Below are 17,466 nucleotides of genomic sequence, written 5' to 3' on the forward strand. Positions count from 1 at the left end.
GGATAACATATGAGCAGAACATATTTGCCACATTTGGTGTACTAATAGTAATGGAATTTATCAACAATATCTAATGATGTTCTTCCCTTTCATCAGTTTTTTTTTTTTTACAATAACTTAGTTTAGAAAATCCAATTTCACTGGTCTATATAGCCTGAACACATAACTGCCTTGTCTGAATAACATAAACCTGCTTATGTTTTCTTGTTTGGCTCAAAGACATATTTGATGAGTGATTCCTTGATGGAAAGCAATTCTGGGAATTCTGTCTTCAATTTTGATGCGTCCATCTCATTGTTGCTTCGAGGAGCAACAATCACCTTTGCTTGCTCTTCAAGGGTGAAGTTAGACCACTTGAAGTTTGGGTCAATGTAATCCCTGTACATCTCAAGGATCTCATTGTGGCTCACAACCCCTGGATTTGTGAAGTTCCAGATTCCCTTCAAGTTCCTCTTTGCCATCTCAATTGAGATAGGCAGAAGTTCATCCAAAATAGTCATACTGTTTGGAATGTTGACCACTTTGTTATAACGAGAAATCTTTGTTATGAAGTTGCGCGGGTTGCTCAGGTCTGACGAAATTGGCATGCGAACCCTGAGTGTGCATACATTGTCATAGTCTCTCAAGAGCTCCTCAACCTGTCAATGTTCACATAAAAATTATTATGATAATTCATTATGAACAGATATAATTAATCCATAACATGTAAGAAACTTACCATAGCTTTAGTTTTGGAATAGAAAGAGCCAATGAAATTGGGCTTGTCTTCCTCCTTAAAACCAATGCCAGAGCCCTCGGGATGTGTTGCATTGTACTCGAATATGCACCCAGTAGCATAATTTATCATCAAGATCCCATGCTCTCTGCAGACATCAGCCATTGTTAAGGTACCAGCAACATTGGTGCGGATGGTTTCTGTTTTATGGGATTCACACCAATCAACATTGGGTCTGCCGGTCACTCCTGCAGCATTAAAAACATGTGTAGGCTTCACATTCTGAAGATCAGCCAAGAGTGAGGAGCGGTCCTCTAGGCGACCCTTTCCATATTCATACGGAATTCCTTGCTTTTCACACAATTTCCCCAGCAAACCCCCAATCCACCCTGTTCTACCATAGATCAAGAACATAAAAGGATGTTTCTGTTGAGAGCTGGTGTTCTTGGATGATGGAACCACTATCCTGGTATTACTTGAGCCAAAAGGTGCAGGTTTTCCCTCTTCAGATCCCTCGAAATGCCTCTCCAACCCACCAGGCATCATCAGCATCCTAGGATGAGGAAGCAATGCCCCAGTGACATCACCCCACCAATCAGGGTTATTGATATACCAAGCCATGGTTTTCTTCAAGCCTTCTTCCCAAGTGGTCCTCTCAGACCAACCCAAGTCCTTCAGCTTTTGATCATCAAGAAAGTATCTCTGGTCGTTAAATGGTCTGTTCTCTACAAATTTTATACAAGTTTCTGGGTCCATTGAGAAAAGTCTGCATATATCTTTGGCTACATCGACAACTCTCCTTTCCTTCTTTGTCCCGATATTGTAAACATGGCCAACCTCACCCTTGTGCAGGACAACTTCAAAAGCCTCAGCAACATCTTCACAATATAAATAACTCCTCACATTTGAACCATCCCCATGAATTGGAAGATTCTTTCCCTGCATAGCCAGGAGGATGAACTTTGGAATTAACTTCTCAGGAAACTGGTTGGGCCCATAAACATTGTTTCCACGAGTTGTAATAACAGGTAGCCCATATGACCTACCATAAGCCATGACAAGCATTTCAGCCCCAGCTTTTGTAGCAGAGTACGGGTTAGTGGGAAGAAGTTGAGAGGCCTCATGGTTTCCAACAACAGCATCCTCTTCCGTCTCTCCATAGACCTCATCAGTGCTCACATGAATGAACCTTCTGATCTGGCCAGTAACCTTGCAGGCTTCTAATAGGACATGAGTTCCGTATATGTTGTTCTTGGTGAACTCAAAGCTATTACCAAACGAGTTGTCAACATGGGTTTGGGCAGCGAAATGCATTATAGTGTCAATGGATTCGGTGATGAGAAGGTAGTTGACAAGATCAGCACTACCAATATCCCCCTTCACAAATTTGAAGTTAGGAGATGATTTTGAAGGAAGGAGGTTCTTCAGACTAGAACAATAATCAAGTTTGTCAAGCACAACAATTTTGTAGTCAGGGTAGCTCCGGACAAGCCGGTTGGCAACATGAGACGCAATAAATCCAGCCGCCCCAGTAATGAGGATATTCTTTGGGGTGTACGAAGCCATGTCAGGCAACTTCTACAATAAAATCAAAGACAAAAAATATCAAGTAGAAATACAAACAGAAAATAATCAAAATATCATTTTTACAAAAGCTCAAAGTAAAATAAAAGCATACTATAGCCATAACAGAAATTGAAAAGAACTTTCGAGGAGATTAAAGCAATGGGGGAGTTAGCAGGATTCTGTACTTTCAACTTTCAAACCGTCATGCTATCAATTCAAAAGAGAAAATAATCATAAGGGAATTATAGCTCTAATGCTCATTATGAGTCCAAGAGAAAGAAAGGGGTAAAGCACAGCAAAATATTTTCTTGATTTTAGTTATTCAATATGTAAAAACAAACTAACAAACAAAAGGATATATTTTTCGTCAATGAAATGCAAGATAGAAGATCCAATCCTCAACATCTACAGAGAAGACAAAGCACAACAGAACATTGAATGGACAAAATTCAAGCCCCAAAGAAAAACTAAACTTCATCACCAACACTACAACATGCAACGATTCTTTTTCTTCAACATTACCAACCACATTGAGCATATCCTAACATACTTAAGAACCCAGAATTGCAAACACGACAAAGATCTATTTTTCACCCTGCCAGCAGTTAAAATGCTCCCGTGGAAATCGATCACCGCAATTGAGAACAGAGAAAAAACATCATCTTCACAATCACCAAAGATCCAACGAAAAGGAACAATACCCAGATTTAAAAAAAAAAACACTCATTTTCCCAAAGCTCAATTCTTTTCACGAAAAAATTACAAAAACAGGAGGAAATCTCGCCAAGATTCAAAATGCCGCACTGTAACTTCAAAGAAAAACAAGGGGGGAAAGAGAGTAAAACTTACAAAATGGAAGGAAACCCAAAACAAAGAAGATGAAAAAGAGAGAGTTTTGAGACAACAATGGTAGAAGGAAAAGATGGAAGAGGGAAATGGTGTGTGTGTGTGTCTCTACGTGTTAGTAAGCAGAGGGAAATGGTGGAGCTGCGAAATCGTATATATGTACGCGTCTATATGTATCAACAGAGACTGTTAAGGGGAACCAGGGGATTCCTTAAATGACGAAAATGCCCCTGACTCCTCCACTCCATTACACGCTTGTCCCCTCTCCTTATAATTGTATAATTTTTAAGATTAACTAAGTTTTCAATCTTTAAAATTTTTTTGATATTTAATTTTTAGTTCTTAAATTTCTGGTCAAGTTTTTTTAATTTTTTTCATTAAATTTTTTAGTTTCTAAACTTTTATTTAACGGGTTAAAATCTTTAAACTTTTATAAATTAATCCTTGAACAAAAGTTTAAATCCATTATTTTTTATTTATTCAATAAATTTTACTAAAAATTGATTGTTTTAAAAGTTTAGGAACTAAAAATCTTAATAGAAAAAATTGAGGAATATTAACCAGTTAAACCAAAGTTTAGAAACTAAATCGAAATGAAAAAAAATTGAAAGACTTTAACCAGTCAAACAAAATTTTAGAGACTAAAAACTGAATTTTGAAAAAGTTGAAGGACTAAAAAATTAGTTAATCATAATTTTTAATGTTTTCTAAAGTTTAGATTAAAGTAAAAGACACTATAACTACAACATTAAAATTATGATCGATAAACTTAAAAATATAATTAAACTTAAGGGACCAAATAATTTAGTGATAAAGAAAAAAATAAAGAGTATAGATTAAAAAAAAAAAGTATAAGGAGTAAAATGAGAAACTATAAAATTAAGTGAAATTAAGTGTTGTTGGAAATACTAGTAAGACTTTTTTGGTGGGGGAAATGGTAGAATGAGTAGACATTCTCAACAATATCTGGTTGGACACCAATAACATATTGAGGCTAATAATAAAGACCAACCTAAAGGCTTATTGTGCATGTCAAATTGTGAGTAGTTTCACCCAATTACAACTACTTAACAAAACCTTGGAAGCTAGGAGGATTTTTGTAAGGGTTTCCCACTAAGTGAGGGGGGAGGGGGGCACAGGGTGTTAGGGGATTTGAGCCCACACTTACGGGAATGTGAAAGTTTGTATCATATTTTAACCACTTTTTTTATTAGAAATTCAACAAAAAAGTATTTATTAGGGGTCCAAAATATAATTTACTAATTTATTAGGGATAAAAATATATTTAATCTATGAACGATGATGCATGTGCAAATGAATCCAAATTTAAGACATGGATTCTTAAAGAAGAATTTGATTAACATTCTAATTTTAATGAAAGGCAAAATTATACTTTTGATCCCCTACTTTAGGGCTAATTGACCTAATGGGGTTTCTTTTACTAACAATTTCCCAAAACAGGTCTGTTCTGAAACAATTGCTGGGGAAGGTCTCTTTTTAAATGCGTTCCGCCATGCATGTTGGCGACACAGCTGACCTGGAGCATGTTTCGCCATTGGCACTGGCAAAACATGTGAAGTAGGCGTTTCGCCATTGGCACCGACGAGATAGAGGCTGATGTGGCATGCATGCAAGGGGTAAATTAGGGATGGTTAATTTTAACGAAAAAAAATTAAACATAAAAAATTAAATACGATTGAAATTGATTGTAGTTAAATTAGGGATGGTTGATTTTAACGGAAAAAAAATTAGGCATGATTGATTTTAACGGAAAAAAAATAAACGGAAAACATTAAATACGATTGTAATTGATTGTAGTTAAATTAGGAATGGTTGATTTTAATGGAAAAAAATTAGAGGAAAAAAATTAAATACGATTGTAATTGATTGTAGTTAAATTAGGGATGATTGATTTTAATGGAAAAAAACTAGACGGAAAAAATTAAATACGATTGTAATTTATTGTAGTTAAATTAGGGATGATTGATTTTAACAGAAAAAAATTAGGCATGGTTGATTTTAATGGAAAAAAATTATACGGAAAAAAATTAAATACGATTGTAATTGATTGTAGTTAAATTAGGGATGATTGATTTTTACGGAATAGGGGTAAATAAACAATTAGATTTCACGTAATTAAATATTATTTCCCGTTATAAGAAATCATATCAATTTAAAAAAAAACAATCAAAATAAAGTTAAAAATATATTATATCAATCATCAATTACAATCGTATTTAATTTTTTTCCGTTAAAATAAATCATCCTTAATTTAACTACAATAAATTACAATCGTATTTAATTTTTTTTTGCTTAATTTTTTTTTTCCGTTAAAATCAATCATCTCTAATTTAGCCTCTATCTCACCAGCGTCAATGACAAAACACCTACTTCACATGTTTCGCCAGTGCCAATGGCAAAACATGCTCCACGTCAACTGTCGCCAACATGCATGGCGGAACGCATTTAAAAAAGAGACCCTCTTGACAATTGTTTCAAAACAGATCCGTTTTGGAAAATTGTTTGTAATGAAAACCTCATTAGGTCAATTAGCCCCACTTTAGCTCCAATTTCGTATTTGGTCCTCCAGTAGTTTAATTCACAAATTTGGTTCTCTTTTTTTTATAAAATCCTACAATGTTGGTCCCAGACACTTCAATTGGACGTTGACCGTTAAGCAGCGATGTTGACTACCACGTGTCACCGTCCGAAAAGCACGTTGAAAATGCTTGCATTTTTTTTTACCTATAAGTAAAAGTAAAATATTTTTACGTTGAAAAAACCCTTAACATTTTTGCAAATTTTTTCTCTGATCTATCCAAGCATTTCTAACATCGTCTCCATCATCGAAGCATTTCTGACATCGTCTTCATCTGAGAGATTTTTTTTTACCCATCTTTTGGTTCAGCTTCATAAAAAATTAACCACCACAACAACAACAATGGAGAAACGCGATGGAAAAAAGGAATGAATCAGCATTACCGTCGTGTCGAAAGATGCAAATGTGCTTCTGCCTGGCTAAGCAGAGGAATCCACGGCGGTGGTTCCAACAAAAGAGGTTAGCTCCCTTGGCCTTGGTGATGACCGCGATGGTCTCGAAGAAAGGGAGTCTGTGGAACGCGATGGATTCAGAGAGCGGGATGAGGAAGTCTCTCGACTCCACCACCGTCATTGAGAGCATGGGCTTCTTCGCGAAACCATTGGATAGACCGAAAGAGTAGCTCCAGGCTCTCATTTGAGACCACCATCCTCTTGAGCCTAAGCTCCTCCAAGCCAACCTTGTTCTTGGCCAGTGCCTCAATCCATGGATACAGAAAGCCACCTCATGGAGAAGACCAAGATCTAAAAAAAGAAAAAAGGGGGGAACGGAACAGAACAAATCTTGGCACAAACAAGAGTGAGGTAATGACAATATCTTCAAATCTAGAACATGAGGGGAAGGTCTAAAAAGAGGATACTGATAAAAAAAATTTGAAAATTTTACATTTCCTTAGTTGGATCTGCTTGGAGGCTTAGCCAAAAAGAGCTCAATTTTTTTCTCAGGAAAAAAAACAACTAGAGAAAAAGAAGAAAAAATGGAAAATGGTGAGGAAGAGTTGAAAACCAAAGCAGAAAAATTATGGCCCTACAAATCAAACGGTGATGATGACGATTTCCAAACAAAATAAAAAGGACAAAAAAGAAAAGTTGGATAGATCTGAGAAAAAATTTGTACAAATGTTTAAGGTTTTTTCAGCATAAAAATATTTTACTTTTATTGATGGGTAAAAAAAAGTGCAAGCATTTTCAACGTGGATGTTGACACGTGATAATCAACGTCGCTGCTTAACCGTCAACGTCCAATTGAGACATCTAGGACCAACATTGTAGAATTTTATAAAAAAAAGAGATCAAATTTATGAATTAAATTAGCGGGGACCAAATGTGAAATTAGAACTAAAGTGGGAGACAAAAATACAATTTTACCTTAAAGAAAATATGACATTCAAAAAAGCCAACTAGTTTTTTACAAAAGTATGCTCCTTATTCAATGTGGATAATATGACATGGGCGTTCATCTTTAGTCGTATTAAAAATGTATTTGGTAACTGATAAGTAATAAATGCATATATTAATAGCAATGATAAATAGCATTTTTTGTGATGAACATAAGAAATAAAAATAACAAATGATTTATATATTTTAGGGACAAAAACAAAAAAAAAAGACATAGTAAAAGTACTAAAAATAATAATAATAACAATGATGAAAAATAATTTTATTTTATTAGGAATTCAATGTAAAATAAATAATATTTATTAGGGATTTGAAATATAATCCTTAAATTTATTAGGGACCAAAATTATATTTAGCTTAAGGAGTTTGATAGGGGTGCAAATGAATCCAAATTTAAGACGTGGACTCTTAAAAATGAGAATTTGATTAAATGAAAATACTGCCTTCAAACAAACCAACTAGTTTTCTGCAATGTTTTGTTGCATGTTGGGCTCATTAAGGAGAGTTTTTGTAAAATTTGAAGTATGCTTCTTATTCACGGCAAATAATATGGCATGGGCATTCATCTTTTGTTGCATTAAAAATATATTATGTAACTGATAAGTAATAAATGCATATATTAATAACAATAATAAATAACATTTTTAAAGATGAACCTAAATAACACAATTTATTTTACTTTTGTTATATGGTAATAAATGCTAGTGCAAGGACACATTCGGCATGCAAAAAATGTAATTATAGCATTAAAACAAACTCACACTTCTTTCTTTGACTTTCATTATCAGCTTCTTCTCCTCTCTACAATTTTTCTCTCTTCGGTTTGGTATTGAAATCTCAATCACTTTGAAACAAATTAGTGGAGGTATCTTCTCTATTCTCCTCCCTGTGTGTTAATTTTCTTCTAGCTTGCTATAATCAAACTCGATCTAATTTCACACTTCATATTTGTGTTTATGTATAATGTATAAAGTTAGCTTTTTTATCATTTTGTTTCGGACATGCAAGTTGTTTCGATGACAAGGCTAAAAGCTTGTCATAACTCTAGGCTTTTAATTTGGTGTTTTAGCATATATATATATAGAATGGGATTCTGATTATTGTCATAACTGTATGATTATTTTTTAATTATTGCTAGCAGTTGGAAAAGGCTTCAACTTTTAATCTCATATCCTCAATTTTGAATGGGATTCTGTTGTGGCTGATAAAAAGAATTTTTATGATATAATTCAAGGTTTGTCACATTTGTTTTGATTTACTTGAGTCTAAAAGGGTCGTTCAATGGGTTTGTGAGTCTAATCATGACTAAATTAGTAAACATGATATATAGATCAAATTTTATTGACTTAAATATATTTTTTGTCTTTGAAATATACTTTAATTTTTTCTTTAGGTCCATAATACATCTTGTTTTGATATTTGATCTCAAAAAAAAAATATTTTGTATTTCATACTTCTTCACCATGTTGAATGAAAACATGACATTTAATAATAATAAAAATCATAAACCAAACAAAAAATTCCAAAATATTTCAACAACCTAACAGAGAACAGAGAGACGTAATAATAGGGATAGAATACAAAATAAATAAATAAATAAATAGGGACCAAAAGTAAAGAAAAAAGAATAATTAGGAATCAAAAGAAAAAATTTAAGTATATTTCAAGAATAAAAAATATATTTAAGTCAATTTTATTATTATATTGATTTTATTTTCTTACAACATATATATGATGTTTATTTTTATGATTCTTTTTCATACTTGAGAACATAGGAGTCTTCTTGATTTCTGGAACTATATGAAACTCAATACATATGATATAGCACTACTAGAAAAAATAAAATCAATGACAAAATTTGGTGAGAAAAAACAATCATTCACTAATGGTGGTGACATGTGACGGAATTAGGGATTATGTGACAAAATCAAATTTGGGACTAACATGCGCACGTGCCCGCGAACGCGCGCTCTAGCTCTGTATCATTTGTGACTTGGACTAATGTAAATTTTTATATAACTTTAGCATTTACTATTTGAGATCCACAGATGATATTTATTTTTGAATGAATCCTTTTTCTTCTATGTTGTGCATGGTGAAAGAATATTTTGAAGTCCATAACAACATGGATCAAAACCAGCATGGTCAACCAACACAAGAAGCAGTTGGCAAGAACCAATATCAATCTAATCCTATGATGGCACCTACCAATCCTCCTAGTGAGACTATTGGTCCTTATGTCACATCATCCTTCCCTAGAGAGAAACAACATGCTCCCCAAGACATTTACCAGGAACAACTCAACAACTTTTGGGCAAAACAGTGCCAGGAAATTGAGGAGACCACTGATTTAAGGACTCACAGCTTGCCTTATGCTAGGATTAAGAAGATCATGAAGGCTGATAGGGATGTGAGGATGGTGTCAGCTGAGGCTCCCGTGTTGTTTGCCAAGGCCTGTGAAATGTTTATTATGGAGCTCACAATGAAGGCTTGGGCCAATGCTGAGGATCACAGAAGGAGGATACTTCAGAAGAGTGACATTGCATCTGCAATCTCAAAGACTGATGTGTTTGATTTTCTTGAGGATATTGTCCCCAGGGATGTAGGCATACCAAGATCAAGCATTGCTCAAAATTTTGATCTAAGTATGCCACCACATCAGAATGTCACATACCCACCATATTATGTTCCAGCAATGGTCACGGGAAGACCCATTCCTGATCAAAATCATCATGGGCCGTAAACCCATCCTTTCCCAACCCCTGAAAAACAAAACATCCATTCTCCCAATTCAGATGATTGAGCAAATAAAAGTAGTTGGTGAATGCAATGGTAATTAAGGAGACAATGTATGGTCAATATGCTCGGCTTTAAATGAGGCCTTTTTTTGGTTCTAATGATGGTATGTTAAATTGAATTTAGTTGTTATGATGTGGATATTCCAAGGTTGCTTTCATTTTATTTTATGTTTTGGTGTTGTGAATATGAATATATAAATCTAGAGAAATGTACACCAAAGGCGCGGTGCATTGCAAGGAACTAAAGCAATATAATGAGCTAGCATTAGTCTTTCCATTGCCTATAAAGATACTTCGATCTTATTCAATGAAATATTTGATAGCTAAGATTTAATAAGTATATTCATTTTATCCTAAGGATGTTTTCTCAAAAGCTTTTTAAGAATTTCTAGAGCGTAAATATCTCCTTAATAAATTATCCTTTGGTAAATTAATAAAAAGTGGATCGCAGGATTGAATTCAAATGATTGGTAATTTGTTAAAGGGTGAAAAAGAAAGTAATTATAAATTTTAATTATAACTCAAAAAAGACATTTGTTTTTAATAATGAGACTTTAAGCATCACCATGATCGAGGGCAAGGAATCCCAACTAGCCTATGCCTCAAGGATCCTTTGCAAAAACTCAGAATATTTATTAGAGAAAAAAAAACATGGGGGCAAAACCAAAACCCATGCAAAGAACTTATTTAAATCTATACCCTATCCTTTCTCTAGGAATATCTCCTCTAACAAAGCTCGGGGGAAAGTCCCACCAATTAAAACCAAGATTTGAAATCCCATAATTCGCTAAGGCATCCGAGCATTTGTTCCCCTCACTAAAAATATGAGATATACAAAAAGAAAGATCATTCAGACTTGATAAAGCATTCGTCATAGCTGAACGAATTGACCAAGGCACCACACTTTGCTGAATGCTTTCATTACCAACTGCGAATCTGTCTCAAGCCAAAGATGAGTCCAACCCCTTTGAAAGGCAATATTAATAGCTAGCATTGCACCATGTAATTATGTGTGGAGGTAGTGCTGAGAAGAGAATCCTCGAAGAAAGCTGGCAGTATAATCCTGGAAAATACCCTCAAATGCAGCAAGCCCAGCTGCCCCATCACAATTTACTTTGACCCAACCTTGTAAAGGGGGATACCAAGTAATTAACTGGGATAGGAATAATGTGTTTCCTAGGTTTTCTAGAGACCGCAAAAGCTTTGAGCAAGCAAAACTTAGCCATCGAATTATTGGAAAAATTTGAGGACAAGGAACCTGCCTTTGAAATATCACTTCATATGGCTGAAGTAATTTGTTGATGCCTAATATTTTTCTCCTGGAAATGGATATGATTTCTCGCAGACCATATCCCCCAACAAGTGTAAGTAATGGCTACTAGAATGAGGTCTTTCGCTTCAGGACTCCATGAGAGACAACACGGTATAAATAGGAATAAAAATAACAAAAAAGGTGGCAACTTCACGGTTACACCTCACTTTATCATCAGTTAGTTCTGCATCAGTCCTTGCTCCCCACTTAGCAACGTTAGCTTCACGGGACATTGCCATTAATATATAAAATTAATGATTATGCTTTAGTTAGACATTTTGTGTAAGTCTATATTTAAGTAAGAATTGTAAGATAATAGAAGTAACCACTTTTTTACATGGATCGCTGTTATAATAGAAAATTTCCACTCATATCCTGTGACATTCCAAATATAAGTGCAACACTTTTTTACGCCAATAATTGATTAATATCTATTTTTCAAAGCATTATTGTATGTCTTTGCATTCATTGATAAATATAGTCATTTTCTATGTAATTAATTTAAATTTAATCATCTTTTCTGCAGCTTGTGATAGATCAAGTGCAGTCACTGGACATCAAGATTTAATTTTCATGAAAGTTTCCATAAAGTTAAATGTAAGCCTTCACCAGTTTGAATTATCAAAATTTTTGAAAATTAAAGATTTAAGTAATTAAGGGATGTAAATAAATATTTATATATTTATATCTTTGCACACACTCATGCACACAAACCACCCACTCACCTCCGATGAATCAACGGAGTCTCACAACAAAACGTGCCTTCGCAGGAATTGTCATCTGTTGATGGATTTTGGGAGAAGTACATAGCTATGCATGAAGTACTAAAAATTTTCCTGAGAGCACTTCTACCATATAAGCACCCACCACAGTTAATCAGTTTCGGTTGGACGCCAAACGAAAAGTCTCCACAACGAAGTACCAACTATACACTGACTTGCCAGTGTGGCAGTTGGTGGCTACTGGCAATGAAATAACCAGCTCGCCATCGAGGGAGATTTGTTGCACTTGCACACTTGGTTGGATGTTTGTTAGGAATGGAATAGGTATTTGATATCTCTTATTGCATATGATTAGATATGAGGCCTTGAGGGAACAGCCCTCACTCATGTCAAAAGGAAATGGTATTTGGATGGAACCACATTGTTCTTCACATTTTTGGCTTCGACTTAGTTGTTGTTGCACTAAGGAGCGCAACAAGTAGCAGCCACTTCGAGAGCACAATCATGGCTTTGATAAAAATGTTGTATGGTGTGAAGTCAAAATTTCTGGAACTGAAACTAGTAGCTAGTGTGGGTGTGGAACAGACTAAGGGGGTTTCTTTGAAGGACTATTTGGTGGACAAACTGAGGCTTGACGATGAAAACAGAGTTCTCTCATGAGTGATATCAAAGAAAAGGTGGTTAAAAGTTGAAGTTGAAGTTTTGCAATAGGATGACGAGGTTTCTGAACGTGCATACAAAGTCTGGGTTGTGGAGAATTTAATTAGTGAAAAGTGAAAATGTATGTACATGAGGAAAGATCGGGTTCGTTTTTGGGTGAGAAGGGTATTGGATCGGAAAATGGGGTCTGTGCACGAGTGTTAAAAAAATGGAGAGCTTATGGTTAATGAATGTGATTTTGTTAGTGATTTTAGTTAAGAGAGTGAAAAGGATAATCTCTTAGTTTTTTTTCCTTTCAGGTAAGGTAGGAATAAAAATTATTATAAAAAGGTGCAACTTCACAATAATTAAAAAAATGTAACATAATATAAATAATTTGTCATCGATTTAAAAAAATATACATTATGTAGTAAAAACATTTATTTATTTTAATTTGTAGTTATATAAAGTAATTTTATTAAAATTATATATATATATATATATATATATATATATATATATATATACATTATGTAGTAATTTTATTTTAAAAAATATACATTATGTAGTAAAAACAGTGGTATTTTGTCTTGGATGAAAGGATCCATCCGTAACACTACCAAAAAAAATAAAAATATATACGACTATTTAACTTTTAACTCCAGCCATGTGATACTTTCGGGTGCCCCTTGATGAAAGAAATTTGGAACGTACTAATGTTTTCATTAGCCTTTTCTTTTTCTGGTCTTTAGAAGCGCCTACCATTCATATTTATATGTATATATTTTTAAATTTGAAGCATTGATCAAGTACCTTTACTTATTCTAGCTAGGAAAAATTTCACTCTTTGGCTCGGATTAATCTGTTAGTTTACGAGTTATTAATTACAATTGTACTTTTTAAAAATTTATTTTATTGTCTTTTCTTATATTAGTTATTCATTGTCCATGATTGAAAATATGTACAGGGAGATGGACAGTGTTTCTTTTTTTAAAATCTAAGACACTTACAATATTTCATTCACGATGGTTGAAGAAATACATGAAAGAACATGATAAAAGATTTGACTGCAAACATACAATTTTAAAGCTCTAACTATGGTATGAGCCACATGATTATGTGCCGTCTTACAAAACTCACCACATAATTTGGGATACTATAAGGGACTTGTTTACAATTTAACAGAAAATGAAATTCAAGACTTTCCTACTGCTTTTGTATTTATACCATCCATCACAGTTTGAACATCTATTTCAAAGACATTGTTGCTAAGGTTCTGGAACTTGATCCATGAAAGGGCATGAAGCAAGGCCCACGTTTCAGCTTCCACAGGGTCCATACATCCTTGATGCAATGAAGAATTTGCTTTGACACACTGACTCCATTCATTTGTAATACACAAGCCAATGCCTATGCAATTTTGATCCGCATCTATGTTGCACTTTAGATATCCTGGTTGAGGTGGTGGTGTTACTTCTCTCGCGTTTTCCCATTCGCCCAGGTGCTGGAATGCAAGGCTAACAGATGTTGTTGGGGGAGTAGTAATGTTATTCCAGATTTTTTCATTTTGACGTCACCAAATGGTCCAAAGAATGAGGGCAAATCGATCTGCTGCAGTCATGGCCCTTTGACAGGGAATTTAAGAGGGAAAATTTAAGATCATTTATACCTTCCGCCATTTGCACATTTTGCTGTATTTTTTGCCAAAGTCCAGTATCTAGCCAAACAGAAATAGCTTCTTCACACCCAAAAAATAAATGCCAGCTATTTTCCAGATTGTTGTTGCAATAAGGACACGTCAAAGGGCACTGCACTCCTTTGTCTCGAAGCCTCACTCTTGTTGGCAAATAGTTGCGAAGGATCCTCCATAGAAGGTGCTTGATTTTGGGAGGAATTTTTAAAGACAATAGCTGCTTCCATTGAGCAGGTACAGCTTGTTATGTATCATGAGATAACATGTCATTAAGTAAATAATAAGCTGAACGGACAGAAAAAATTCGGTCATCCTCTATTTCAGTATCAATCAAGTGCATATTCTGGATTTTTCCAAGATCATTGGTGTTGAAGATTTGGGTCATGATATCCGTTCGCCAGGATCTTGTGTCATGGTCACTAATAGAGTGAACCTTCATATCTTCCTGGCCAAGAGGTGGGTGCGATGTTACAAAGTGGTTGTCCTTTGATTTCAGCCATGGTTAATTGGTTCCAAATATTGATTTTTTTTTTTTTCCATTTCCAACTCTCCACCTTGTACCTTCATTTATCACAACCTGTGAAGCATGGATATTAGGCCAAACATAACTTAGATTATGCCCAAGAGAGACTTCCAAGAAATCAACAATGGAAAAATATTTAGCTTTGAACACCTTAAAAATAATAGCATCTTGGTTAGAAATAAATTTTCATTCTTGTTTCCCTAGCATAGATAAATTGAAAGCAAGAAGAAATCTGAACCTCAGACCACCAAAATCTTTTTCCACACCCCAACTCATCCAATGGATTCCTCTAGAATTATTTTTCAAATTCCACCAAAAGGAATTCTTCATTTTTTGGAGATTATCTTCTAAGGTAGAAGGTAAAAGAAAAACACTCATGCAATATAAAGGAATTGCTTAAGCACAAGATTTGATAAAAATTTCTTTACCCACATTAGAGAGATGGTTACCACTTCAATGGTTCATCCTCTTTCACATGTTGTCCTTTATGAAGTCAAAAACTACTCTTTACTTTCTCCTTATTATTGAAGGCAGACCTAGGTACCTACCTATGCCAATGGTTTCTGAAACACCCAAGTGTGAAGATATTTGCCTCCTTAAAACACGTGGGGTGTTTGTGCTGGAAAAAAATCTTTGACTTCTGATAATGACTTAAATATGTTTTTTATCTTTAATAAATACTTGATTTTTGTGTTTATTCTCTAATAAATTTTTTATTTTGCGTTGAATCCTTAATAAAATAATATTTTTATCTTTTATCATTGATATTTTGTTTTAATCCCAAATAAATTAAAAAAATTGTATTTGTTTCCTAATAAATTAACAAATTATGTTTTAGTCTGTATTAATAAAAATGAGAAATATTTATTATGGAGCAAACACAAAATTTACTAATTTCTTAAATACTAAAAATAAGTATCAATGACTAAAAATAAAATTGTTGTTTTAGTAGAGACCCATCGTAAAACAAAAATTTATTAGAAAATAAATACAAAATCACATATTTATTAAGGATAAAAAATATATTTAAGTATTATAATTTATTTTTTGGCATGAATTTCCACCACAAAAGAGATTTCATAATTTTATGCTCCTTATCATCATTAGCCTTGCAAAAAAGAAAATAATTGCTAGCAAATCAAAGGTGTAAGAGGACTAGCCTCTCTACACATTTATACCATGTAACTGTCCTTTTTTTATTTTTTCAATAGAAAAGATAATCCCTCAAAGCCTTCTTTATAGAGAAATTTGTCCTAAAGGATTCCCATTGATCATGATTGAGTAGTGAACAATTTGAAGACATGGTTTAATTGAAGCCACCCATATTTTTTTATGAAAATCCATTTTTTTCATGACTACAAATAAAAAATTTCAATCCACTTTGTCAAAAGTCTTGCTAATATCAATTTTCAAGACAATCTCACTAGCCTTTTCTTTTTGTTTTGCATCTCATGTGATGAATCATCTTAGAAGCAATGAGCACATTATTAGTGATAGAATGATCTTCTATTAATGATCTTCTATAAATGCATATTGTTCTTTTGAAATGCATTTTGAGAGGAATGGATTTAAGTTGGTCCTCCAGTTCCAAGTAATTTAATTCACAAATTGAGTCATCCTGTTTTGTAAAATCGGATAATGTAGGTTCCCCAAGCCAGATTTGGACGATGACCGTTACTGATTGTCATGTGTCACTTATTAGATGATGACGGTCACGTGGCATATTCTTATTGTTCAATGAAAATAACAATGCATTTAATCTTTCATGGAGTTGACATCCAATCAGAATATGACATGTGACAATCATCATCCAATAAGAAAGTGATACGTAGCAGTCAACATAACGGTCAACGTCCAATTTTGTGGCCTGGGAAACAAACATTACACGATTTTACAAAATATGGGGACCCAATTCATGAATTAAATTACTGGGGGATCAAATCCGAAACTGGAAATAAACTGGAGAACCAAAAATACAATTTTGTCAAGGATTTAGTCTATTTGCAACGGTTTTGGAGATAATTTTATAGAGGACATTGGAAAGTAAAATGGGTTTGTTGTCTTTAATGAAATTTGGGTTTATGCATTTGAGAATAAGGACAATGATGGTTTTATTTAATTCTGGTCGGAAAAAACCATTTTCCAGTCAAATGGTGGCAGCAGAGAAAATTTCAGGGCCATATAGATACCATAATTTTTTAAAGAACGCAACATTTAAATCATCAGGGTCAGGAGACTTGTCAGATTACATTTGGAAAAGAGATAGAAAAAGGGGCTAACAAAGATTGATTGTCCTCATGAAAAATGCAAGAACGAATATAATCAACATCAATTACATTTTTAGAACAATCCGTTGAAAATACACCCTTCAAATAATTTGTAGCAATTCTGCCAAAGTCATGATGCTCAGAGAACAACACACCATTTTTGTCTGACATAGAGGTGATGGAATTTATTTTCTTCTTGGTCGTGGCTGCAGAGTGGAAGAATTTTGAGTTGATATCTCTCCCCTTGAGCCAAAAGGTTTTAGCTCGCTGCTTCCAATACGCTTCTTCTTGGCCTATGAGATTATTCAACTTGTTGTTTATCTCTTTATAACTTCTAGCAGAGGACTCAACTTGTGAATTACGTAAGCAAGTTGCTGCCTACAGTCCTC

The 17,466-nt window shown here is 34.0% G+C and overlaps 2 protein-coding genes across 5 annotated transcripts; one reads left to right on the top strand and one right to left on the bottom strand.

Moving 5' to 3' along the window:
• Positions 1–10: 10 nt before the first annotated feature.
• Positions 11–6,702, bottom strand: LOC114421957 (trifunctional UDP-glucose 4,6-dehydratase/UDP-4-keto-6-deoxy-D-glucose 3,5-epimerase/UDP-4-keto-L-rhamnose-reductase RHM1-like). Of its 4 annotated transcripts, none has more exons than XM_028388106.1 (3): positions 6,110–6,702; positions 719–2,293; positions 11–638 (listed from the first exon to the last, which is right to left on the bottom strand). In XM_028388106.1, the coding sequence occupies exons 2-3, from the start codon at positions 2,279–2,281 to the stop codon at positions 195–197; spliced, it is 2,007 nt and encodes a 668-aa protein (XP_028243907.1). In that variant the 5' UTR covers positions 2,282–2,293; positions 6,110–6,702; the 3' UTR covers positions 11–194. The 4 variants fall into 4 exon arrangements, with proteins under 4 accessions (XP_028243907.1, XP_028243906.1, XP_028243905.1 ...); XM_028388105.1 differs by lacking the exon at positions 6,110–6,702 and adding an exon at positions 3,131–3,292 and having other exon boundaries at positions 719–2,290; XM_028388104.1 differs by lacking the exon at positions 6,110–6,702 and adding an exon at positions 3,131–3,292.
• A 1,171-nt stretch (positions 6,703–7,873) lies between these two features.
• On the top strand, positions 7,874–10,205 carry LOC114421969 (nuclear transcription factor Y subunit C-2-like). The gene is made up of 2 exons (XM_028388125.1): positions 7,874–7,988; positions 9,226–10,205. The coding sequence occupies exon 2, from the start codon at positions 9,249–9,251 to the stop codon at positions 9,864–9,866; it is 618 nt and encodes a 205-aa protein (XP_028243926.1). The 5' UTR covers positions 7,874–7,988; positions 9,226–9,248; the 3' UTR covers positions 9,867–10,205.
• Positions 10,206–17,466: the final 7,261 nt, after the last annotated feature.

This window comes from Glycine soja, chromosome 8 (assembly GCF_004193775.1).
Source record: "Glycine soja cultivar W05 chromosome 8, ASM419377v2, whole genome shotgun sequence".
In the NCBI taxonomy this organism is placed as follows: domain Eukaryota; kingdom Viridiplantae; phylum Streptophyta; class Magnoliopsida; order Fabales; family Fabaceae; genus Glycine; species Glycine soja.